Genomic DNA, 25,378 nt, shown 5'->3' on the forward strand with positions numbered 1-25,378 from the left:
ACCAGGAAGCTGGCAAATCCTTAATTACATAATGCCAAATCTCACATCTACCAACTTAAACAGAAGCATGGAATACATAAAATTATTACATCAGTTACTTAAGATGGTGTTTTGTTGCTATATACCATGTTACAAATGATAAGTCAACTTTGTTTTACTTATTACTTCAACACAGCGTAGATCTACGAGTCTGAAAGGATATAAAAAAAAAAGTATCCAAACCTTGTGTTTCTAAAAGCCAAACCCTTTTCAATAAGGTGTTCTGAAGCATCAATCAGTCGTCCTGCCTCATCCTTCCAAAGGATTTTCACAGGCAATGTGCTCCCCTCAATGGTTTCCTGCAAGAAGTTACAAGAGCTGTAAAACAGGATTAGATGCGTTTCTGCTCAACTACAGGACCTTCTTTCACTTCATCAGGGCACACTGCCAATGAGACTCTTAACATCTGCGCTCCAATCAGAACATACAGAGTCTACTTAACCTGTATCACTGTCCTCATCATTTTACATACTGTTCCAAACATGGCACTGAAAGAATTAACAGAGTAGAAGTGCTTTAAAGTTCATCTGTTTGCTGGATTTGTCAGCAGTCAGAGATTGTGAAGATGTAAATACTATTCTTCAGTAAGTATACTGAAGATGTTCTTTCCCTTCTATTCTGGGTATTTGAATGCTCCAGTGAAAAAACAAACGAACAACAAAAAAAACCTTAGAGCAAACAACAACCTAAGCATGATCTTCTCAGGACTCCTTTCAGGAGTGAAAATACTCAGAAGAAAAGTGAGAAGCTAAATGACTACCTGTAGTGCAGATTTGGATTACAAACCTGTATTATTACTTTCGCTTTTGCCCCAGTTAGGTAGTAGGATATACACTCACACACTGTTGCTGTCCACTGCATGCTTCCACCTGTTGGTCTAAAGGAAACAATCTCCTTTACTGAAAGAGAAGGCAGTGCACCCAAACTTTACCCACAGAACCTACCCTCTGCTGAGGTACTGATCTTCTTTTTAGGCTGCCTGTACTGCCAAGGGAAAAAACAAACAAACCAACAAACCTCAAACTCTATTACATTCAATATTAAAAAAGTTACTTTGCCTCTCAATCCATAGGACAGAAAGGATTCAAATCTATAGACCCCAAACCTTAAACTGAGAACCATACACTCTGAAAGTATGGTATCTGTCTTAAAAGAACCAAGGAAAATGTATACTTCACCTGCAAATAGCCTTTTATACCCATTCATGGAATGAGTATTACGAATATGCTCTTCTTCACAGTACATTAAAAAAACAAAACAAAAAACAATGGAGGAGGGAAATACCCCAGCTCTCTTCCTTGTCTGTAGTCTATAAAATAAAGACCTCCTATACACTTTCATGAGACCTAATTCATCTCAAATTCCAAGTCAAGGAAAACAAGTCTTCAGAGAAATAAGGAAACCTGTAATATCTGCCCAGCATTTTATAATTCACCCTATAAAACACTCTTTCTTTGTGTATCACATTTTCTTTCACTGGTATCTAACATAACTCTTAAAAAAAAAAACCAACCAAACAAAAAAGAACACTTTACAACAAGAAAGGTGACAGGAGGCTCCTACCCCGTTTCTTCCTTATCTGCACCCCCCCCCCCCCCAACCTATCATATTCAAATCACAGATCATCAGCACTAATACAGGAAAAAATTATGTCATGCCATTATCAGGTTTCTGATGTTGTTACTTCAGCATAAAAGTAAGGAAGGCTACCTTATATCTGCTAAGGCACATTCTATTGCTAATGTTTCAATTCTCTTCATGTCTTCCTGAAGTTCTCTCAGACAACCAATATCCACTGTTATTTCCACTCCAGAATCATAGAGTAGTACCTGTTACAAACAAAAATACAATGAAACACACACACACACACACACACACCCCCTCTCCTGGAGTTATCTGTAACACCTGGTAACCTGAAGCATTCCCCAACAGGTAAGCAAGACACACATTTGAAGCAGAACTATTTGACAAGGCAGATGTTACACTCACATGGCACAGTACATCACCACAAGCTTAGAGTTCAAGGAACAGGATTACATTTGTTCCTGAGGCGTAGCACTCAGTTCAATCGGCCCCATTTTTTTAAGCAAGGATCATTAAGTTCAACTTAAAGAGACTCTCAGGTTCACATTCCCACTGCAATCTAAAGTAATCTGCTAGGCTGTAGCTTGAGAATCTATGCCATATTGCAAAGCACAGCATAAACACACCAAAAGTCAACCTTGTCAATCTTTTTCAGTTATCAGGTTGCCTGCATAAAGCACCTGAGCTGTGATGGGACAGTAATTTTATTCGCAGCTTGACAAAGAACAGAAGGCTGTATGAGAAAGTATTAATGCAGAGGACTGCAGACTTTAAAATTCGTAAGCATTCATTGATTAGAAAAGAAGGAGAGACTACCTCAGCAGCTGTTTCAGAGACAATTCTGCTTATCTGACCTCTACGCCACTGTTTCAAATCACGTACATACACAGCACAGTGCATATTATTTTCCCACTTCACAGACTGCGGCTGGGATTCTTTGTAGAAGGCATCCATCTTCTCCTGTAAACTAATATTCAAAAATACACTTTTCCAGTGGTAAAATTTTCTTAAACAGTTGAAGAGTGTTATTTAGCCAATGACTGTTAACTTGCATAGGGAAGAACTTTATTAGCTGTTTAACAGGAGCATAAGATTGCAGTTTTTCTTTATGGCATGTTAGAAATACATGAAACAAAGCTGTGAAACAGACACAACCCAATTAAAACTCTAACAGCTGAATTATTCAGAGAGATCCTGGACCTTCTGTATCCCATTATTTGAAAAACAGACTATTTTCTCTTGACAACATTAGAAGGCGGGGTATTCATTTAATGCCACGACTAATTCAATGGCAGAGTTTACTCTAATTACACTTCAAAAATAAGTAACACAAATGCTTTAACTCCAGAAGATTCGTCTCAATTTCAGTACCTTTTCAGTTTGCTTTCCGATGACAGCCACTGAATAAAGATTTTAGTAGGAGACACAACGTGACTAATTGTCACCTCTAACTCCTTCTTAGAGAGCGATCTGAAATCCTGACCCTCCAGGGCTTTCGTGCTCACAGGATTTAAAGCTGTCAGTTTTTCAGGAGTTTCTTCCAGAGAAGTGTCCCACGTTTCCTTGGGACTTGCAGGAGTACCTTTAACGTACCTAAATGGAGTGTAAAACAATCAGGATCCACGTATCAAACACATTTTCAGCAGTCAAATATTGTTCAATAGTCACAACTCAACATGACATGAATACTTCAACATTAAGAGTCAAGAACAGAGAATAACATAAAAAAAGCTAAAAATAGTCCCAACAAAAGGTAAAAGCATTTCTAAATGCCCATTCCGCAACATTCAGGATGGTAAATTGTTTTTATTCATCTTCAGGAAGCCAAGATTTTACCCACAGTACATATATGGAGAAGAGAGTGACAACAGAATTAGTGAAGTTACACAGTAACTTGTATTTAATTAAGGCTAGTAAGGATAAGTATGGCTTTTAATTATAGCTGAATAGCAACACAAGAAAATATAGTAGTGACACCAATCCTGTTGTTAAGGTTCCAATAAAGCCACCTGACTTTACCAAGACTTATTAAAAACTGTCACCAGCTCAACACAAGCATTCCTGGCATTTAGTTTATTTCTGAGCTAAGGTGAAAATCCACTTACTTGCCATCTCCTGAAACGAAAGAGAACAACAACAAAACTGAGGAATTTTCTTTTTCAAAAGAAAACCCCATATTTAAGAATCTTTTTATTCTAATCAGGTCAGTAGTAAAAAACAAATTAGTGAGAGAATAATTGATTTTCATAATTGTAACTCATGGACTGTCTTTTGTAAGAGCAAACACATTAAATGTGGCAGCGTCATTTCTTTAGCAGCCTCATCTCTCCCACGAGACTTCCCAATCCTTCTGTCCTTAGCTGGCACGACCTGTTATCTGAGAGTTTCTTTTCTAATAACAGAGCTTCCAAAGAGATGAGGTTCTTTAGGTGCTGGTTAAACAAAGGTGCTATTTCTTTTCCTAGATTAAGGGAATGTGAACCATAATAACCAGTTAGGGAAGATATGGCGCATTACAGCCACATGAGAAGTATGATGCAAACACTTTATCTGCTACTTCTGAACCCGCCACACTTCAGCAGAGTATCTATTAAGCAAGATTTGGTTTGAGAATTCAGTTAGGCAGCAGCAGAACCACAACATCTCAGTTGATGACTGTGATGAATGCTTCACAAATGTGGTGAATTCCAATCACTGAAGGTGATACACTGAAGCCAAATGTTTTGTTATACAAATCCAGTATTTCCAAAACAAAGAAGTTATGCACAGTGTATTTACCCAGGTATATAGGACGCAAGGCCTTCTCTGACTAGCTGGCAGTTAATACTGGAGCCTCTTCCACAAGCAGCACGGGAGTCAAAAAGTTCAACAGACAAAATATTATCTAAGATCTCTGTGAATTAATAAGATAATTAACAAATAATATTAGCAATCAAAGATCGAGTAAAGACTATTGGTTCAGAGACACAGCAAATAATATGAAGAAAGGTAATTTTCTGGTATTACACCTGACTGATGATTCTGAGCATCAACAACATGAAGAGGCTTAGCTCTGCACATAACTGTAAGATCAACTTAAAAGACACTAATAATGACTGGAAACCACCTGCTGCATGTAATTTCATTTACTATATGGGCTCTAAGCCACCACTGTATAGGTGCTGAAAAATAATAACCTATTAACAATAAATGGTATAGAGAAAAAATATACAATGGCATATACATTATATATGAATTATAGAGCAGTATACATACACACACACACACACACACACACGCTGCAATCCATTTTTGAGGCGTAAGGGGAGGGTATTTTAGAGCAGCAGTGGTAACATGTACAGCTACCAATGAAGTCAGAAATTGCCAAGGACAGCTAGAAGGTTTGGAAACAAGCTGATCTTAATAAACCACATTACTTAAATCCCTTAATATTGGTGTGGCCCTAAGAAAAAACAAAGAACTTTCACCACAGGTGCTATCTGTTATGTCTGCTTCAGTTAAGGTCCTGCCTGAAATCGCTCACACTGGGCTACCTGTCCCACTTATGAGTATGAGCATTTCAAACGAATGCTGTTCTTAACATATAGAAACATGGTTTTCATATCTAGGAAAATTTAACAGTATTTGAGGAGAAACTGATACGCTCTTGGTAACTTACCAACAACTGAGCACACCATAAGTTTATCTTCAGTCATTTCTTTGAACCTTCCTGTGGATTCTCTGCTCCATTCACCCGCTGCTTCACAAGGTTCAATGTAAGCCAGCCTGCACTTGATTGCCTGAAGAATAACTCTCATTAATCCTCTGATAGCACATATACCAATATTGTCCTATTACAGTAAGATCACAGCCAGGCAAGACAGAAAAGATGACCCAGGCTTCTGGTTCCACATTATTAGTATCTAAGACCCATGTGGTCTTCCACCCTGCAGCTGGACAAGAATCTCAGAAGTCAGATGCATTCTTGCTAAAACAGATTAACTCTCCTTGCCCCCCGCTTATTGTCAGACCTAAAATTGACCGCAGACATCAAGAAAGACTAACACAGAGATGTAAAAGGGAAAACCTTCACCCTGTTTTACTCAAGCTTTATGTAGTGGCACGTACTTAATGCATTTAAGCTTAATACGGCTGCATCACTGGGGAAGAAAAGGGCTGTGGATGCCAAACCCAACACTACATTAAGCACTGCTCATTTCAGTGTTGGCAACATTTCTGCAGCAGCAGAGTTCATTAAAATGCCTGCAAAGTGTATTAATGGGCTAAAGGAAGTCCAACTTTTCCTGTAATAGCCCAATTCAAATCTCTTGTAACAACCAACACCAGACCTGCACAAGCAACCTCAATGCTGGTACTCCTAACTTCTCAATGCCTGGTTTTGCTATGCTGCATTCATTCATGTTTCAAAGAATTTCAAATCCTTTTTTTTTTTTTTTTTTTTTTTTTTTTAAATTGGAAAGATTTGAAATCACAGCAATACATAAGCAGGCCTGCAGATCTTCATACTATCTGCATTGGAAGTAATGGTGAGAGGAAATTGTTATTTCTTATGCAAACTTCTGACCTATGGATCTTGCTAGACTGTAAATCTATGGATGGCATGAAGAATGATGAGAATAATGAGCTTCCCTAGCACTCATATTCCCTTCTGTATCAGTGTCCCTGTGGCCCACTCTCCTTCATGGTCACAGTGACATGATCCAGTAGTACCTACTTGGTAGCTGAAAAACACTTTACAGATTTTTCTAAGGATTTATACTTCTTATCTTACAGATATTTCTAAGGTCAATAATAAGTAACCAACTGGGATGATGAGATAATGCTATCAAAATCCCAGCACCTTTATTCATTAATCACTCTGATCTGCAGTATTAAGACATTACAACTGCAAGAACATTTGGCTGTTTTCACTGTTTCCTTTCCCTTGCTGTCATAAAAACTGAATTATTCTTGCTGAAACTTCTCCCAGAAAGGTTCTGCTCAACATGACAACAACCAAACCCTATTGTCACTAATAGATGCTGGCCAACATTCATTGCAGCAATCACTACTCCCGTTGCCTATGACAGCTTATAAAGGATTATCAACATGAAGTTTTTTGTGAAGGACCCTGCTTCACATTTTATTTACTTCAACAGCTTTACCAACTCTGTAATCCCTTTCTATCCCTGGGGATTCTATTTATTTTCAGTATTTCATTTGGGCATTCACCAGTTTACCTTTCCTGGAAAGCTGAGAAACTCCTTTGCTGTACCACGTATGTCTGTAAGAGGTACGTTAGCAACGCTGCCCAGGTCAGTGTACTTTACCACAACTTCTTCATGATGTGGTAACCCTTCAAGAAAAACAACCCACAGATAAAATCAAGTTATTAAAACCAAGGACTATCAAGTCTAAGCTAAAGCACTAGAATTTCTAAGTAATTTACATCCTAATGAAAACGTAGTATTTTCAAATACTCCAAAAGCTAATGTAAAAACTATTTTTTAACAGCCAGCTCTTTCAAATTCCTGGAACAATAAGAATTAGCATTCTGAACCCAACATACCACTTCCAAAGATGCTGCCACATTAACTACCCGTAGATACATCCGCAAGTATGCATACAGGCACGTTAAACTTGGGGATCACCACAAACGAATGCACTGTCCTCCCCTTGCCTCCCATGTCTTGGAGACTACTGTGGGAGATCATTAACCCACACTAATTACAATTAGAGACTGGAAATCGCAGACAAATCTGAAGGTCAAACTGTAATACTCAGTGAAACAGTATGCAATTATACAGTAGAATTTCAGTAAGATACTGACAACAAACTGTACCTTTTTTAAAAATAGACTATGTAAACATCCCATTAACAGGAAAAAATATACTAACATACATCAGTGCTACTGAATTTATGAACCCAGGTACAAGCATAAGACTGCCCAGTGGAAAAGAAGCATCTGCTCCTTCTCACATCTAGTGGGCAACTCTGCTCTAGTATCACACCCGATTCTGCAACTGAGCATTACAGTGAAAGAATCAATACTTCACCTATGATCTGTGCTCTGTACCAATTCCCACTTTTGTGTTTTGCAATGCAAGCTTGGCCTTCAACTGGGCAAACAATTGTCTTGTCTTTGCTATCCTGATGTTCGTGTATTTCCTCAGTTTTCTCTGGAAACGTAAAATCAACCTGACTGCCTGCCTAAAAGAAGAAAAACAGAGCTTTCTGTAATATGTCAAACATTCCTATACTTTTGTAATTGCATTCTTGCTCATGTAAGGGATACTTTTTTCTGGTAATGTCATGTTCCCTTGGAAAAGTAGTTATGGACATACAAAGTAAACTAAAGAGCCTAACAATTATTCACTATTACGCTGTTCAATCATCACTCTAAGGAATGAAACGCTATATACCCATGCAGAAAATACTGTTAAAAAAAAAGTAAAGAAAAAAGACCTTTGTGCAATTCCAGCAATTCCTGGTTTTATTGAGATTACTCTACGATTGTAGGAATTTATCTGTTAATTCTAGTAATTCTAAATTGGTAACAGAAGTGAAATGAACAGAAATTAACTAGAAATTGCATCTCATTTAAAGTGTACCATAAGTAGCTCAACATAGTAGTATTTGTACAGACCTCATTTCTAAGCTTACCAATTGGAGATAGAAGTCACTTGGACTATTAATACAACAAACTGTGACAGAGACCACCTCTCTTTCTTGGGGCACCTTAGGCACGCTATATGGCAACACTGAGTTATTTTCTAAGTGGTTGGGAAGACGTGATTTAAACCTAAGGTAAACAAAAAGATTTCAAATAAGTTATGCAAAAATTAACTGAGCAGGAAGACTTTCAAACTCATGTCGATTTCACTATGAAAAAAATACAATATCATTTCATCAATAACTTGTTCCACAGTCACAGAAATAGCTAGAACTCTCTTCTGTCTGTGCCACTATGTCTACTGTTTCTCCTGCCACAAATGTAACACAGTAATAATGATGTATGGCAGCTGACTCCTAAGAAGACTGTTATGTGATATGTAACAGTACTGTACATTTAAACTGTCTTAAAAAACACCACCACTCACTAAATTCCAAAACATTGACAAAACCATTTCTAAATCTTCTTTCCCACACTTAGTGCAGCAGCAGTAAAAATCATCTCCCCCTACTATCGCCACAGCTAGTTATTCAAATATATACACTTTTCTGTCTGCAGTGGAATTTCCTAAGATTTGCAGCCTACTGTACCCAAACACCAAAGCATCCCCCTCTCTCCTAGCCATCCAAAACAATTTGCTCTGTAAACTTCACTTTCTAAGTATGCCATTTTCACCTATGACATAAGAGCAAAGACCAGAAGAGACCACATACCTTGCCACGTCTAAAAAAACTAATGTATCCTTGAGAGATGTGGGCATGTCACTGCATATTTTATTACACGGAGGTTTTCTTAGATCCACAATGAGAACGCCATCCTCTTCTCTAAATACGGTCATTAAAACAACTTTATTATTCACCATTCCTAAAAATCTTTCCTTTGCTTCTTCTCCCCAACCTTCACTCTATGTTAAAAAGAGCAAAGAGTTACTGAAGACGTCTGAGACTATCAAACAAAGCATAAAAAAATAACCAAGGAAGTAAGCACAGAAGCATACAAACAGCAACGTTCACTATTTCAGAAAACACTGATTGAAAGCACAAGACAGTATTTTATGAGGACTTCTAAAACATTTTTAACCATAAAAAGAAGTCAAATCATGTGGATGCAATTTCTGCCATGCTTCTTTTAAACTCAACCCTTGAGATTTCATTCCCTCTGATTTTTTTTGACAGATAAACTTGAACAGTCATATGGTTTCATCTCACGATTTGTACTTCTACTCTCCTGATTTATCAGCAAGTTTGTTCTTTTCTTTTTCTATCTTCATGCAAATGCATAACCTAATTTGGTCAATTCAAACATTCCTTCTCTCCACAACATCCTTTTTGATGTTTTATCTACCTCAGAGCAGCCTCTTTAAGTTTACTTCCCTTGGATCAAACTAAAGCATTTCGCATTTGATACTTCAAATCTCGCTTTTTTGGGTGTTAGGATCCAAGCACATACACAACATTCTATCCAGACCTGTGAACATTGTTCCTGATATGTCCTACTTGAAAGCATTTCAGAAAATATCAGGTTAAAAAAACAAAAAACAACCAACCAAACAACAAACCCTAAAGAAATGATAAATTAACCTTGCGGTTATACTATCAGAAATGCACGACTGCACTGCACATAATCCACTCTGATACCAATGCTGAGAAAATAAAAGAGGGCTTCATAAGTAAGCAAATATTTAAGAAAGTAATGTTGCAATGTAAGCCTTTATTCCCTTGTAGAAAAGGGGCAAACAGCATTTTACTTGTTGTTATAGTGATAGACAACAGATAAAACTTCTTAAATTGTAGCACAAAATTTGAAGTAACAAAAGGAAAATCTCTGAACAAATTATCTTAAAAAATCCCAAGTCATTTCTCTGTTTGGATGATTTTTCAAAGTTACTACTCACACAGCTGTCAGCCAGCCATGAAATAAGTTCTTTAATTTGCCTTTCAATTTGACAAGCCTAGAGCCAAAGAAACATGATTTAAACCTGACATACATATCTATAAAACCAGAGGCTTTTAAAAGACAGACTGCTGTATATTTGCTTCCAAGTAAAGCAGTGTAACCAGTCTTTTAAAGTATATGTGTGTGTGTATATACATATATAACAAGGTATATACACACACATACACATTATCAGGAGGTTTCTTCCGTTTATACTGGAAAAAGATATATCTTTCACTGAAATTCTTTAATAAGAATCTTAAAAAAAATCCCTATCTAGTAGTAGAAACAGCTATTACTTACTGCGTTTTTAGGAACAATATCTTTCAATGAACACGGTACAGCTAAGGGAGGAATAGCTGCAAGTTCAGCCTCAATACGCTGATCAGGCTTCCTCATAAGCAAATAAATGTTATCTGTTACAGTAGTTTGTAGAGCAGCAAGATCAGGCCTTTCAGCAGGAGCATATCTATAGCCAGTAGAAATAAATAAAAATAGTACCAACTTAAAAGGAATGCTAAGAAAAACCTCAGAACAACCCCACCTCCCCTCCAAAAAAACCCCAAACGAATAAACAAAAAAGCCTAAAAAACAACAAAATAACCAAACAAAATAATAAACTTGAGGAAAAGGTCATTATTGTAGTAATTGGCATAACACCGTAATACTGAAACTTCTCTAACATTTGGCACTTGAATTCAACGCACTTCTTCGGTTTTAAGCATTCAGGACCTCTACCTCTGCAAAAGACGCCCAAGTTACACATGTTAATATGTGAACATTTGTACACTTGTCTACTTACACAACCTCCCATTTTTTTCTGTGGGAAATAGCTACATACAGAACGCCAGTGTCATGTGTGTTGATCACAGTGTCATGATGTGCTGCATCAGCAGCTTGTGCCAACAGTACTAGGTGGCTGAGGATCTTTTCTTCACAGAGATCCTCTTGAGTACCAACAGTCAAAAGGACAAGCATTGCAGATGAACAACTCCCACTGTAAACATACCTTGAGAAATTAAATACTTCAGAACTCCCAAAATCGATCAGAAATATTTCAATCACTGCAATATCACAAACTCTGCATCTCATTGGACCAGCAGTCTTCTGCTTGTTTTTGGTTTTTATGGGAATTAGTTTAGTGACAGTTCCACGGCACCACATCCCCGTTTCCTTCCTCTTTGCAAAAGCTCTAACACCTTTAGGGAAACAAATAAGAAAAAAAAAATGTAAATTAAGGATTTACAGATATTTTGTGCTTTAAGTATCACTACAGTTCTTCGAACATCCCATTGCTTTCTATCTTCCATGCAAACGGTGCTGTTAAAATGAAGACACAAAGACGTTAATAACCTTGCCTTGGAATCTGCCAGAAGTTCTCCCCACATTCATTTACAGAGAGTTTGCACAGCTTACAGTTGGCTGCCTTGTATTCAGAAATCATTTCTGGCAAGTGTTCTGTATCTTTTACTGAAATGCCAAAAGCAATTGAAGTCTCGTTCATTTACAAATAATACAGTCAAAATTCCCATCAAACCCAACCATGCGAAGCAAGTTTAAACCACTTCCTCACAACATCAAAAGGTTCCAACATGTACATATTCCTACAAGTTCCCCACTTGTGCATAAAAGCAGAGTTTGGATGTGCTATCTTCAGAATTCACTAAGAATTGCTCCAATAAAATTATTGATACTTTCCAAGGCAATTCTCAGTTATACTCTCAACTCCAGATTGTAACATACTTAGTCACTTCTCTGAACACCTAGAAATACCAAGATGTGAGGCACAGAACAGTTGTCATGATTTAGCAATGTGTTATTCTACTGTTTTTCATTTTTACTGTCAGAATAGTTCCTCTTCTGTTAGTGAGCTGTAAACAAAGCCATCTATCCCCCAGAAAGGAATACAGCTTGCATTAAGACAAAGCAGACTTACTGCAGTATTCAAAGAGTCCGGTCTAGTCATTAAAATCTGTATACTGAAAAAGACCTTAACAGTTAAGAAGTATCACCCAACGCTGGAAAACTTTAGCAGTGAAATCCTCTGTCACAATTTTAGTTACTGTAAGCACTGGAATTATTAAAAAAACTGAAGATACATTTTTTTTCTTCCGTGATTTTCTTTTGTATGATTAAAATCCACTTTACAGAACAGTACAGAATAACACTCCCTTCCACTCCCCCATTAATTGTGGATTTCTGAATATTCTAGGCTGCTAAATGAATGGAAAACAGAAAGAAGAAATAAAGAATGAATATTTTACTAAAGACGACATTATGCAAGACAGTATATTAAGTTAATACAGGCTTTTAAAAAGTGTTTAAAACATTTAATGTACCTGGTTCCAAAATATCTGAAGGTAAGAAATATGAACTCTTATTACAACAGAAATTATTCAGTTTCATCTCCAAAAAAGCACCTTCTTTCCTCTGTGAGTACCGCCGAATATAGAAGTGGCATGGATTTACAACATGGCTTACAAACACGAGCTCCGTTGCACCTGAGCATGACAGAGAGCACAGAAAACACAATTCAAGTGGTTCCAATAGGTATTATTACATACATGACTAGGTAGGTTTATATTGCAATCATGACTTCTTACAACCACAAACACCTTTCAACACAAAACAGTTTGCTCCTACTTGTTTCAGGTGAATTATACACTTGCAATCTGATTATATCTGCTCTTTTCATCACTACAGTTTATTACCCTTAAACCACTCCAAAAACTAAACACTTCTTACAAAGTGGCCTCTTGATCTTAAGAAGGTAATTCAGATCTGTTATCCCCTTTACTTAGCAGAAGTCTAAGAGGCTTCTAGAAAGCAGAACAGAGAGCCTAATACACCTATCTGTAAGAGCAGAAATCCTAAAGGCTTTTGTACAGCTATTGTACCACTGTATGAAGGTCAAAGAATATCCCAAAGAACATCCCAAGTTGGAAACGACCTACAGGGATCACTGAGTCAAACTCCTGGCTTTGCATTGATGAAAATGCATTTGGACAGTACTTTCAGACACGCTTCTTGAACTCTGGTGGTCCTGGCTGCCCTACAACTAGTCAAGAGATTCTCTTCTGTAAATCACTACTTCTGACTCAGCATCCTAATTCTATGTACTGCTGTAAACTCCTTTCAATTTGAGATCCAAAATACTGCATTATCCTTCTAAAGCTAGTCACCAAAGGGAGTGGATAGGTCTGAATGCTTTAGAAGCCCAGCATCTCAGTTCATGCAAGGGTACTTTACAACGCAATACTTGCAAAGACTGGAGAGCATCATTACTACAAGCAGCTGCCATCCCTACTGTATCCAATATCACCTGCATGATTGGCTTGGGTGCAGGTAACTGACAAAGGTGAAGAACTCAACTCCTGTCACGACCAACCATGGCCAAAAATGATATAAAGAATCCAACATTCGAAACTACACTGAACTGTACTTTTGAAACTGAGGAAACGTAGCATCCAGAACAGACTGAGGATTATTCTTGGACATCTACAATAGTGAAGAGCAGTATCCAAGATGAAGTCCAAATGACTTAGAACATTTAACCTACAAGTACATTAACTCCTCCATATCACCCATGTTGGAAGTCATCATCTTCCAACTATTCTGCCAAGTCTTTTCATAGAGCTGTCAGTGGATTTACAAGTTATTTGAGATGAAATAGATAGGTTAGGAGTGCTTTTACATAATTCTGAGGTTAAAACACAGAAACAAAAGTGCATCTTCTTAGTACCTTTTTTTTTTTTTGCTAATATTGTGACCCAGATCTGCTTCCTCCTCTATCAACTTTTTGTGTCAGTTTCCTTCTTCCTCAACACTGGGATCTCTACTCAACCTTTACTACTATTACTTATACTCAATGATACCTACAGAATTTGTGAATGAAGAAATTACTCAGTTTGGTACATGTTTACTCATAACTCAGAATACTAAACATACATGGAGAGAAGCAACAGTTCAAAACTCAATAAATTACCGATTTAAGAAATGGGTCCAACTGCCCACAAGATGCACTGATACACGGAGTGTCTACCATGTGCTGGGAACACTGCGAATGTTGAGTTTCGAAGAGTTGCCTGGGAGTTGGTGTATTCCAATTAAGTACAAGGTTTAGGTTAGATACTAGAAGGAAGTTTTCCACACAGAGGGTGGTGACACAGCAGAACAGGTTGCCCAAGGAGGCTGTGGATGCCCCATCCCTGGAGGCATTCAAGGCCAGGCTGGATGTGGCTCTGGGCAGCCTGGTCTGGTGGCTGGTGACCCTGTACGTAGCAGGGGGGTTGAAACTTGGTGATCATTGTGATTCTTTTCAACCCAGGCTATCAGAGAGCACCTCTGCAGAATAGAACTGCTAGCACTAAGCATGACATCAGCAGGATAAACAACTCCCAGACTGGTTCAACTGAAAGAAATTCACGTGACCCAGACTGCTCTTACATGTGAGCAAATACACATTAACAGGCCAAAATCAGAATCTCCATTTCTTAGTATATTCCTGATCTTAACTAGAATGTTATGTGTGCATCTAATTCTGCACGTAATTCCAGAGCTTTGCCTCACTGTTCAAGGGGTGTTTTTTTTTTTTTTTTTAAATATATTCATTTACACAAGAGGAAAAGAAAACAATAAAACAACTAACCAGCTCTGTGTTCAGAGTATGTTTCCTTCTTGAGAAGTTCCTTCCTCTGTTTATCATGATGATTTTCTGTGGGAAACTCTGTTTTATCGTTTTAGGAAAAAAAAGTTTAATGCATTATGTTAGTTTTCACACATATGCAGTAAACCAGCCAACACAAAGAGAAGTGATGTATATTAAAATAATAAGCTACAAAACCATGAAAATTTCAGTTGTACCCATGCTACCACAGTGCATCCATTTGTTCCATCAGAAATTACGTTTTCTGCCTTTGTAGTACACTGACAACACACATTTACTCTACAGAAGTCTCAAAACACAACAATAAAAACACCTCATCCCTCTACCCCAAAGCAGGCCATCTTCTCAACCACTGAACTACTTGGACAGTTACTCCATTTTGAGTTTCAAGAACGGTATACAGTGCTTGTACAGATGTGCATGGAGCTCCAAGGATACTTTTATCCACGACCACAAGCAGCTGCTAAGGCCACCAATGTCACCTAACATCTTCTGTCCTCTCGACAGTCCCTGCTGTTGGTTTTCACCAGTTTCTTAATGTTTTACAGCTTTTGGATATTTACATGGCCTTTAAGTACATATACTCTGTACCTCAGCCTTCCAAGTAGGTCCATAAATTACTGGAGATTTCCTTGAAGGCTGGAAGAATTTCTTGTCATGCCTAAACTGATTGTAGAAGTGACCTTAAGATTCAGCTCTGGGAGAAGCTTGTCATTCCTCCAGAATGTGGAGGACAGAAGTGCCCCTGGAGTGCATACTTTTGGAAGGCACTCCAGAACACGCTCTGCCCTGAAGCATGAAAGACTGCATTTATCTACAGTAGAGCACTCAGCGGCTGATGCAAGTTTTCATCTACCACATCATGAACTCTTGCAAGGACATCATTTGAGTGACAACAGGTAGTTAAAATCTTCAGTGTTCCGTGACAGGAATAGCTATAGTTTCTGGTAACCTGCATTTACCTGTAGTTCAATGCAATGTGAATAGAAAACAGTGAATTCTCTGAGTTCTGCTGTTTCAGGGAGAGCACAGAAGCTGCCAACATCGGCAGTAATCCCTTTGCTCTGAGAAAACAGATATACTGGGATGTGAAGAAATATTCCCTTATGAACAGAGGAGGAAACAAGACCACTGAACAGAAACGTAAGGGTGTATCATCATTAGCAGACTTCTGTCACATTCTTTTAGCTCTGGACAGAGACTAGGAATACACTTAGGTCCTGCAGAAAGGCTAGATTATTCACTGATAGAGCACACATACAAGACCTTTGAAAGGTATCAACATCTGTAAAACACAAATGCCTCAATTTACAATTGAGTGCCAAAGGGCAGTGAAAAAGACTACTATCATTCAATACTGAACAGTACTGACTGAAAAGCTTGAGGAAAGAAAAGCTTTAAAAAAGGATCAGTCCCAACCCCAAATATAAAACTTAACTGTTTAGCTAGATTGGCTTCTAGAAATAAATCCTTCCCTGCTCTAAGAATTTTCTTTTAAATCAGAGACTCATGCAACATCCTTATTACAAGATGGCAAGCAATCTCATCTATCACTACTGCTCTTTTCCAGTCCAGGAAAAGGCATCTGGCAACCACAGGCTATGGTTCACCGCTAACGTTAATTAAGTCTCCTGAAGATTTGGTATCATAATAGCCATTTTCCAGCTTTGAGTACAGGTAACATCTGCCTGACTGAAGCACACTGGATTCAACAGTATCAAATGATGATCTATTTTTCCATAAGCATTCCCTGAGATCATTTGAAACTCTAATCCTGACTTTCTCCTAACAGCCTGCAGCCTCTGTCACAAAATCAGTACTAACTTGGCTGTTACTGAGGGCAACAAATCTGTACCACTCAAAGTTCACAGAATTTCAGGCCCTTCCCCCTTCAACAGCAAACCATCCCCAAATACTCCCTGGGTACTCCACAAATTCTGTAGCCACTTAGTAGTGACTGTCCTTTGAGAGCAACTGATTATAAAACTGCTCCATCTACTTCAATAACATCAGTGGCTTACACTGCCTGAGAATATCCAACTTCCTCACGATTTTTTTTTTTTTTTTTTAAATCTAAATGAATATTACTCTCCTCATTATCATCAGCTGTGCTAGTTACTGACCAGCCTTGTGGTATTTTTAGTTCCTGTTATCCAAATGGAATTCTTCATGTTCCAAGTTGTTCCCAGTGCCTTCTGCCCCACTACTTTGCACCTCCTTGACTCCAGCTTGGTAGGCTCTGCTGGACTCACTCAAGTATGACAGAGACTTTCATTACTGCATGGTCTAGAACTGCAAACTGCACTCCAGATTCAGTCTCAAAAGTGCCTATCAGAGGGGAAGGGTCACTTTCCAGACCTGTCAGCCGTTTCATTAATAACAGAGTCCAGAAAAAACCTGACAAACTGAAGAACTTAGCTGTTCTTGCCAGCTATGACAATGCCTTAGATTCAGAAGCCCAGGAACTGCCAGAAACGCACCCTCCTGGAAAAAGTAATAGAAAGTCTGAGAGGGCCTGAATGACTGAGAAAGGCAAGGAACCGTTCAGGCAGAGCAATACTCAGTAACTCCTGTTGAGGAGAACTTCTGGGAGTTTTTGCTTAGCTAAGCTAAAGAACAACAACAACAAAAAAAAGGTACTGGAGTAATTCAAAGATAATGAAATGTAAGTATCATTAAAGACTTTGCTCTGAGCTAGCTAGAAGCATGATTGTTAGCAGTGCTTGACAGCTGAAAAATGAAAGCATCAGGTATTAAGAAGCTTACTTTTTAGATTACCTTCATATATTTCTTCTATTATTACGTCAGGGCTGGACGGAGACTTGGATACAGCACGAATATTCTGATGAGGTACCACAGGAAGTGATTCCTGAACCTTTTTCACTCCTTCATGAATACCAAGTTTATTAGCCAGAGCCTTTCCTTTACTTTCTCTTTTATGTACTGGAAACATATTGTTTATAGGTAACTGGTTATCACAGCTAGGTATTCTTTCTCTGTCATCAAATGCAAGAGCATGTTGTCCATTATCTTCACTGCATTTGGGAAAATGAGATAAACTAAATCAGTCTGTTTTCAGAGAAACACACAAGTCAAAGTGCAGGTTTTACTGAGACAACATCCTCAAACTCTGGAAACACTTCGTTAATCCCAGGTGAAATAAACTGTATTAGATCGTGTTTGAATATCAAGACAGCAGAACAGTAACACAATTTCTGGAACCTAAAAAGGATTGGCACCTATTGGGTACACATTCTTGGGCACAGCTGAGTACACACAACGTGAAGTATTTGAAAAACATTAGCAGTATGATAGGCAGTTCATGTTAAAGTCAAAAGGCCCGCAAGATGCCTTACTACAGACAGTCACAGCATGTAGTAACTTATTAATACAACCAGAGCTAACTGGAGGAGCCCTCACAGCAAGTCCATTTCATTTTCTCAAGTTTTTGTCTAAGACTGCAAGAAAAAATAAATCCAAGAGACAAACAACGTAAAAGCCATTGTAATCTTGAAAGTATTTTCCTTCTTGTTCATCTTAAGTCATTTATTTGGTTCTGTGACAACCCAGAGTTTAGATTATGAAGCTGAAACACTACAAATTTCAGTATTTGCCATTGATTTACAGTAACGTGAGCCAATTTTCATATGCTGAAGTGATAAGCTTTTCTACTGTTATCAATATTCAAATATGAAAAGCACACAGCATAAAAAAATACTGAAAATTTAATTGATTTAGGAAGATAACAGTTGTGTGAAAAAAGAAGTACAACAGAAACATCAAAACTGAAGCGCTAATTGGATTAACTGAAATGCTGACAAACAAATAAGTTGGGTTTTAGTTTGGTTCATTATGCTTTTACAAACTAATAAGCATTAGCTTTTTTTTCCCCATTTACTCTCCAATAAATATTTAGCCATTCAAAGATTAAATTACTATACCTCATAAACTACTGTACCTATCACTCTTCATTAAAAAAATACTTACCATACCAATGTTTCCCATTCAATCCTCCCCATATTCTGTAATAATGACATAATCTCATCCATGTTCAGGAACAATCTCGAGAGAAAAACCACAGTCATCACCACAAGTGTCTACTAGCAGTTTAATACACATGATGATGCTTTTTAGCACAGAATTGACATAGACAGGCAAAAGAGGACATTAATTACTCCAATTTCATTCTTCCACTCCTGTAAACTTTGATGCTCGTTTGCTTTCACACACACACGTAACAGAAATTCTCCTGCCTTCCCTTGGTTTTTGTTTCTCATGCACAGGGCACTCCAACGTTTACTTGCTCAGTTTTTGCATCTACTTGACCCATCACCACAGATTTCTTCTTAGACCCCAAGAATCATTCATCTTTGCAGCAGGTAAGGACAGATTTCAAGAATAAGAATTCAACCAACATCTTCCCCTCACACTTCTGGTCGTAAGGGAAGGGGACTAAGTTTAGAAGTGGCAGATTTCTGTCAAGAGTATTTTTAGTGTAGAGAACTATGTATGCACATAAGCAATTTTTATGTACTTTCTCCTGATGCCTCAGATGAAGGCAATTGTGCCTTTCCAGCAATGCATTTGTATGTGTCTGAACTAATATTTGTTAGAACTGCGCAAATGAATCAGCTTGATTTCTGCTGCTTTACTTTTAACAGAAAAGCTTTTACAATTAAGAAAAAAAAACAGTGCATCCATTCAACTCTCAGTATACCACCTACTTCAGTCCTTTACCTTGGAACTGTTTTTTCCTTCAAACTCTTCACTCTTGAGAGCTCAGTATCAACCGGCAACGTCAAATCACGAATAACCTGAAATTAGCAAGTGCAGTTTTGGTTGGTATTATACAACAGGCCGGTCATGCAGGAAGCTTTATTAACAATTTGAAAAAGTCAGAATGAAATGTCTGTTATTCTACAGAAAAAAAAAAGCCACCCAGAAATGTACTCCTTAGAAGGCAGCAGCCAGTTCTTTGTTAGGTCTTCCTGCATTACAAACATTCACGGCTGGGGATGCTGGAAGCACAGCACATAACTAGAAGCAGGAGTTGGATTATTCTTTTGCACTGACAACCACCTGGAAGGTGACTACTAAATAAAAAGGTGGGCCTATAAGAGGCTAACGGCAGGTGCCAGGTCCCAGAGTTCAGGTTGAGCAACGCTAAGAACAAATGCCAAAAAGAAAGGCGTAAGGGATAAGACTTCCTTCCTGGGTCAGATGTGGGACACCAAGCTGCTGCACATGGGAAGTGACACTGGACGCAGGAAACATGACGGTCTAAACATCAAACTGCATGGAAAAATGACTAGGGAGTAACAAATAATGATTCTATTATTTTGCTTTACACAAGGATTAAAAAGTTCCAAATAAAACAATAAGGTGATCAATTTAGAATAACAGAGAAAGTTCTTGAATATACATTTCATTTTAAGTATTCAAGTATGGAACAAAGAGTCACTACATATGCAAACATACACAATATACAAAGTGAATGTCCATGCACCACAGAAATCAACCTCTAAATGCCCAAGTTCACAGAGAATTCCTCCAAATATCTTTTCCTCTCTGTTGGCAAAGAGAGGTGACCTCACTGGATGGAGCTTTGGTCTGATACAGTACAGCAGGTACCACGCACTTCTGTAATAGTTCTAATGTAGAGGAATCATGGAAGTGAAGGGCTAGCATCAGGAGGATCTGGAGAACATACTGAATTTTGGCATACTTCAGCGAGAAGGCTGGAGATCTCCAGAACAGGCAAGGCTTGAGATGAGTCTGAAATCCTGACAATACTGCACTTTCACTTAACAGCTCTGTCTCAGTTTCCTCTCATTCTCCTCCAACAGTCATTACAGATAAAGGAAGCACCGAGGCACAGACCATCTTTTTTGTTTCATGTCAATAGCAAGATTCAAATTTGTGACCAAGATCAACCTTGAACTGACATTACTGCAAAAATCTCAGTATTTAAGTCAGCAAACCAAAAAACAGTATGAAAATTTTACCTACCTGAGTCAGGTCACAATAGGTTCTTACAGAAGGTGTAATTTTTAATTCCTTTGCAATCCTAATGGCACCAATCAAGCATTTTTTCTTCTCTTCAATGTACTGCTTAGCTGTTGCAATACCAACACTGTAGTCGTCAATGCTCTTCACTAAATCTGCATGCAGTTTTCTTTTCCTGTATTAAAAACATTACTTCTCAGAAACTTATTTAAGCACTCACATTAGATTCAAACTCTTGACTATGAAATACAATTACTAGTTATACTACCTGGATGCATCTCACAAAAACACTGTTTTCTTCACACAGTAAAAAGCAGACAGCACAGAAACCCAATACAGAAGTCACAGAAAGCAAAGAACTTAGAGAATTTATAGTGAAAAGCCTGTGCCTTTGAAGAAATTATTATTTTTCCATGCTTAAAATCACAATTCCACTCAAGCCTACAGAAAATTCCATACACATCCAGTACATAACTGAACTGTTGGATTTAACAACTCAGAGTTGTAAGATCTGCCTTTCAGATATTCTGCTGGAATACTAAGCTTTGCAATGAAGGCACACAGTACAAGTATCTACACATAAATCTGAAAAACAAACATTCTTGAAGATGAAGAAATGAGGATCTTTGGGTTTCTGTCAACATTTGCAGGGAGCAATTTTTTTTTAAGCTTTCCTTGCTGTTAAACTGATCATCATTAATACTATGAGATTTTTGTTTTCTTTTTCTGAAAAGCAGAGGCTGCACACACTACTGTTTCCCAACTACGCCAAATAGCTCCGGGAACGCAGATACCGTTATGAACAGACAAAAATACAGCAGAAAGATTGAAGTAAGAGCCAAGTTTTATGAAATTGCTTTGATGAACACTGAAAAGCTCTTGAAACGCCTGGCACACCCCATACGGAAGAGAATACTACCTTGACAGGATAGAAGTAGTAAGTTCATCAAATTTTCTATCCACAGTTTCTGCAACTTTGCCTCCTTCCTGCTTCACTTCCAATTCCAAGTGTTTCAGCATCTATTTCATTCAGCATGGAATAAGCACATATTTGTTCATTATTCACGTTATTTTTTTCCAGTTTTAAATTCAGAACAAAACAGAATCAATTAACAGAAAGACAATAATAAACAACAGAAAGAGTAACAACTGAAGTGTACTGTGGTTTGTATGAAGAAAGAAAATATATCAGAAGATGATTACGTAAACAATACATAACAATAGTTTGGAGCCTATTAACCCTTTTTTGTTTTCTGATTTCAAACAAAAACATAGGAACTGGCACACAGGAGGTTTCCTCTGAACACCAGAAGTCCTTCAGTGCTGTGTGGGTGACAGAGCACTGGTGCAGGCTGCCCATGGGCTGTGCTTTCTCCTCCTTGGAGATCTTCCAAAGCTGCCTGGATGTGGCCCTGGGCAGGTCTTAAGGACACTTCAATGCCACCATTACTACAAGTCTGGCTTTAAGCTTTGGGATCACTGAATGTTTCTATGCCTCTCTATCTTACAACAGATGTAAAATAAGTAAACAGCACAGAGAAATGCAAGCTTTTCCATGGCACATTTACTAAGAATTAAAAGTACAAAGGAAATAGTAATTGTTAATGAAACGTATAGGACAACTAGCAAAATCTTAGTAGCATTATCCAGTATTTCAGAATTCTTTATTATATTGTGAATAAAAATGCATGGATTTTCATATCATGTCTTTTCCAGGAAAGTACTACTTTCTGTTGTCCAGAGGTAACTTCCACCTTCATATCCAAAATGAAGCAAAAGAAAAGAGAGTTAACTCAGTTGCTGAGCATAAGTTAATGCTGATTTACAGCCTGATCCAAAGAAAAGCATGTGTAACACTCAAAGATCAGCTTAAGTATGGCTCTGCTCGATGTACAGACTGACCCAGTAACTTTGAGTTACGCACAGGCACAGGTACTCCATTCACTGTGGAGTTTAATGCAGTATACCCACACAAACAGTGTTAACACCTAAGTCCAGAAGATGTTGAAACAAAGCCACTAAGAGCACGTTTGAACAATGCATTTGTGTGCAAGTACTCAAAACAAAAAGCCTTTACCTTGGGTAATATTAAATTAAGTAAATCCTGAAATGTTTTTTTTTACCTACCTCATGTGCATTTTGTAAGCAGTTGAGATTACAAACACCTGCCCATAAAGCTTCATCAATATCTTCTGTAGTTTCATTTTCCTAGGGAAACAATGAATAGTGAATAGTGAGTTGCTTGTGTGACTAGAACACAACACGGGCAAAACTTATTTGCCATTTTGACAGACAAGCATTTGAGGTGGATACCACCATCTTCTAAAAGATCTGCTTCTACATCATATTCTTGCTTTATTTGCATGCATGCACACAGAAAAATAAAGAATCATGGCACATGAAGGAAAACCAAAACAAAATTACTAACACAAAGCAAAGAAAGTATGTCAAATTTAAGAAAGAAAAAATACTGTGGTCCTCTCAAAGTGCAGAGTTTATGGAATTTTGGGAGGATAAAACCAAGAACAACAGCAGCAAAAAATTAGCAAGTTCTCAGTGTCATGCTGATGCAAGAAAAACAAGTATTGGAGTTATCAACTGAAATAGAAGCAAATATACATATACAGAAGTGCATTCTTCTGCCACTGGCAATACTAAAGCTTGTGTTAAGGGTGTCTGTTACGAGTTCTGGCATTTTGCTTGGAACATCTGCTCAGGATGCCCCAGAAGAGTGGCAAGTCCGACACTATTAAAAAACAAACTTATTCTGTCAAAATACAACTTAATATACAAACGTCTTCAAACTCTTACCAGTTAAGGAGAACAAACACAAGCTAGACAGAAGTTAGAATTTGAATATGAAAACCTGAAATAGTTCTATTTCTAACCAAACGCTAGGGGAAGGAGAAGGGGAAGGAAGCACCACCTTTGCAGCAAGATTTGGGAGAGACAAACATTAGTTAATTGAAGACGTTTGTTTATACCTTCATCTCTGGAAGGTATTTCCAACTATCTATATCTGAACAGCTCAAACCAATTACGTGTGCTTTTATATGAGAATTGGCAGAATCACAAGGTTGGAAAGTACCTGCAAGATCATCCAGTCCAACCACCCTCCTGTCATCATTACTACTCACTAAGCTACTAAACCGTATCTCATGTTCAGAAAACCCTCCAAGTCACACTTCCCTATGCCAACCAATACCACTCTTTTTTAAAGATGTAAGGAGATGTAATAGGCAAAAATACCATGGAATTACTTAAGATCTCAGACTGAAGGTACTCCGAAGATGATCTAAGGCTATCTGCTTTAATACATTCATGTTGACAAAATAGTAAACTTCAAGGTTTATTTCAAACAGACACATTCCAGAAATGTTCAGAAAAGAAACCCACATTTTCAAACTTTAATGGGTACTGCTACAAAAAATACATAAGAAACCAAGACAGCCCCTTACAACTTAACATGCTTTCCAAGAAACCTTACAGGACGATTTCCATGCAAGAAGTATGACCAGTAGAGGCTATACCACTAATTCCTATTTAATTGCCAGTTTAAAATATGCATAAAATTATTCAATCTTGCCTAAAACTTTACAAATTTCCTTCAGAAGTATCATCTTAGAGAACTTACAGATCTCCCTTAAAACAGTTTTATCCAAGCACCGTTTTGCCTAACAGTTTTGTTGCCATGAGAAACTACTGGATTCCTTTAAGAATGTGCCGCACACGCCTTGCAGCAGCCTTGAGTTTGAAAAGAAAGAAAAAAACCCAACCGAATACTGTGAAGCCTCAAGTGCATATGTTTTTTTTATTTTTTCTCCAAATTAAATTCAAACTACATAATAGCACAGCCAGCTGAACACATTAGCCCTCTTCAGTTATTAACTGGTTAAGTGCAAGCAGAATTCCTTCTGTTATTTCATTAACGTAATAGCTGCACTTGAAATCCACGTCAAGTCAGAACTACTGAAGTTGCAAACTTTTGTATTTTAAGGAGTGCAGTATTAACCATGCATATAAAAATATTAAGCATAAATATAAGGAAATGAAATATCAACACACCATGTCTGCAGATGGAGCGAGAACTGGTTTAGACTTCTGCCCATTGCTTGAGGAAACCGAGTGCTGAACATTTTTCTCTCCAGTGATAGATCTGAAGGGCCTACAAAACAGAACTTCAAGGAAAAACCTACACATTTTCGATAAAATAACAAACTTCCCCCTAGGATTTTAATACTCAATTGGGTCTTTCCAAACATTTCATTAAGCACACACACACAGAGTTGAATTCACATGGTGATATACTAGACATACTCCATTTCCTTCCTGTCAGTATCACCTTAAAATTGATCTGTAGCCTCTTTATACCTTCATCTCTGCATATTTTGCATATTATGCATATAAAGGATATTTTATGACAATTTTGGCAGAGCAAAACAAAAGCTTAAAAGGTAGAAAGGATTTTTCGCTCTTGATGAGAGCAAGATGTAGAA

General features: G+C 37.8%; 1 protein-coding gene across 1 annotated transcript in view; it reads right to left on the bottom strand.

Moving 5' to 3' along the window:
• Positions 1-25,378, bottom strand: part of RNF17 (ring finger protein 17) — a 42,781-nt gene that overhangs the window by 11,544 nt on the left and 5,859 nt on the right. The window contains exons 6-27 of the mRNA XM_046904144.1: positions 24,948-25,047; positions 23,010-23,090; positions 21,802-21,902; positions 20,886-21,057; positions 19,614-19,690; positions 18,864-18,938; positions 17,655-17,911; positions 14,859-14,936; positions 12,550-12,711; positions 11,220-11,409; positions 10,514-10,679; positions 8,989-9,179; positions 8,266-8,404; positions 7,659-7,812; positions 6,843-6,958; positions 5,282-5,402; positions 4,402-4,516; positions 2,995-3,216; positions 2,440-2,590; positions 1,750-1,868; positions 826-916; positions 223-338 (exon numbers count right to left, since the gene is read on the bottom strand). Coding sequence (XP_046760100.1) covers positions 223-338; positions 826-916; positions 1,750-1,868; positions 2,440-2,590; positions 2,995-3,216; positions 4,402-4,516; positions 5,282-5,402; positions 6,843-6,958; positions 7,659-7,812; positions 8,266-8,404; positions 8,989-9,179; positions 10,514-10,679; positions 11,220-11,409; positions 12,550-12,711; positions 14,859-14,936; positions 17,655-17,911; positions 18,864-18,938; positions 19,614-19,690; positions 20,886-21,057; positions 21,802-21,902; positions 23,010-23,090; positions 24,948-25,047 — 2,994 coding nt within the window. The remainder of the gene's footprint in view (positions 1-222; positions 339-825; positions 917-1,749; positions 1,869-2,439; positions 2,591-2,994; positions 3,217-4,401; positions 4,517-5,281; positions 5,403-6,842; positions 6,959-7,658; positions 7,813-8,265; positions 8,405-8,988; positions 9,180-10,513; positions 10,680-11,219; positions 11,410-12,549; positions 12,712-14,858; positions 14,937-17,654; positions 17,912-18,863; positions 18,939-19,613; positions 19,691-20,885; positions 21,058-21,801; positions 21,903-23,009; positions 23,091-24,947; positions 25,048-25,378) is intronic.

Source organism: Gallus gallus, chromosome 1 (assembly GCF_016699485.2).
Source record: "Gallus gallus isolate bGalGal1 chromosome 1, bGalGal1.mat.broiler.GRCg7b, whole genome shotgun sequence".
Taxonomy (NCBI): domain Eukaryota; kingdom Metazoa; phylum Chordata; class Aves; order Galliformes; family Phasianidae; genus Gallus; species Gallus gallus.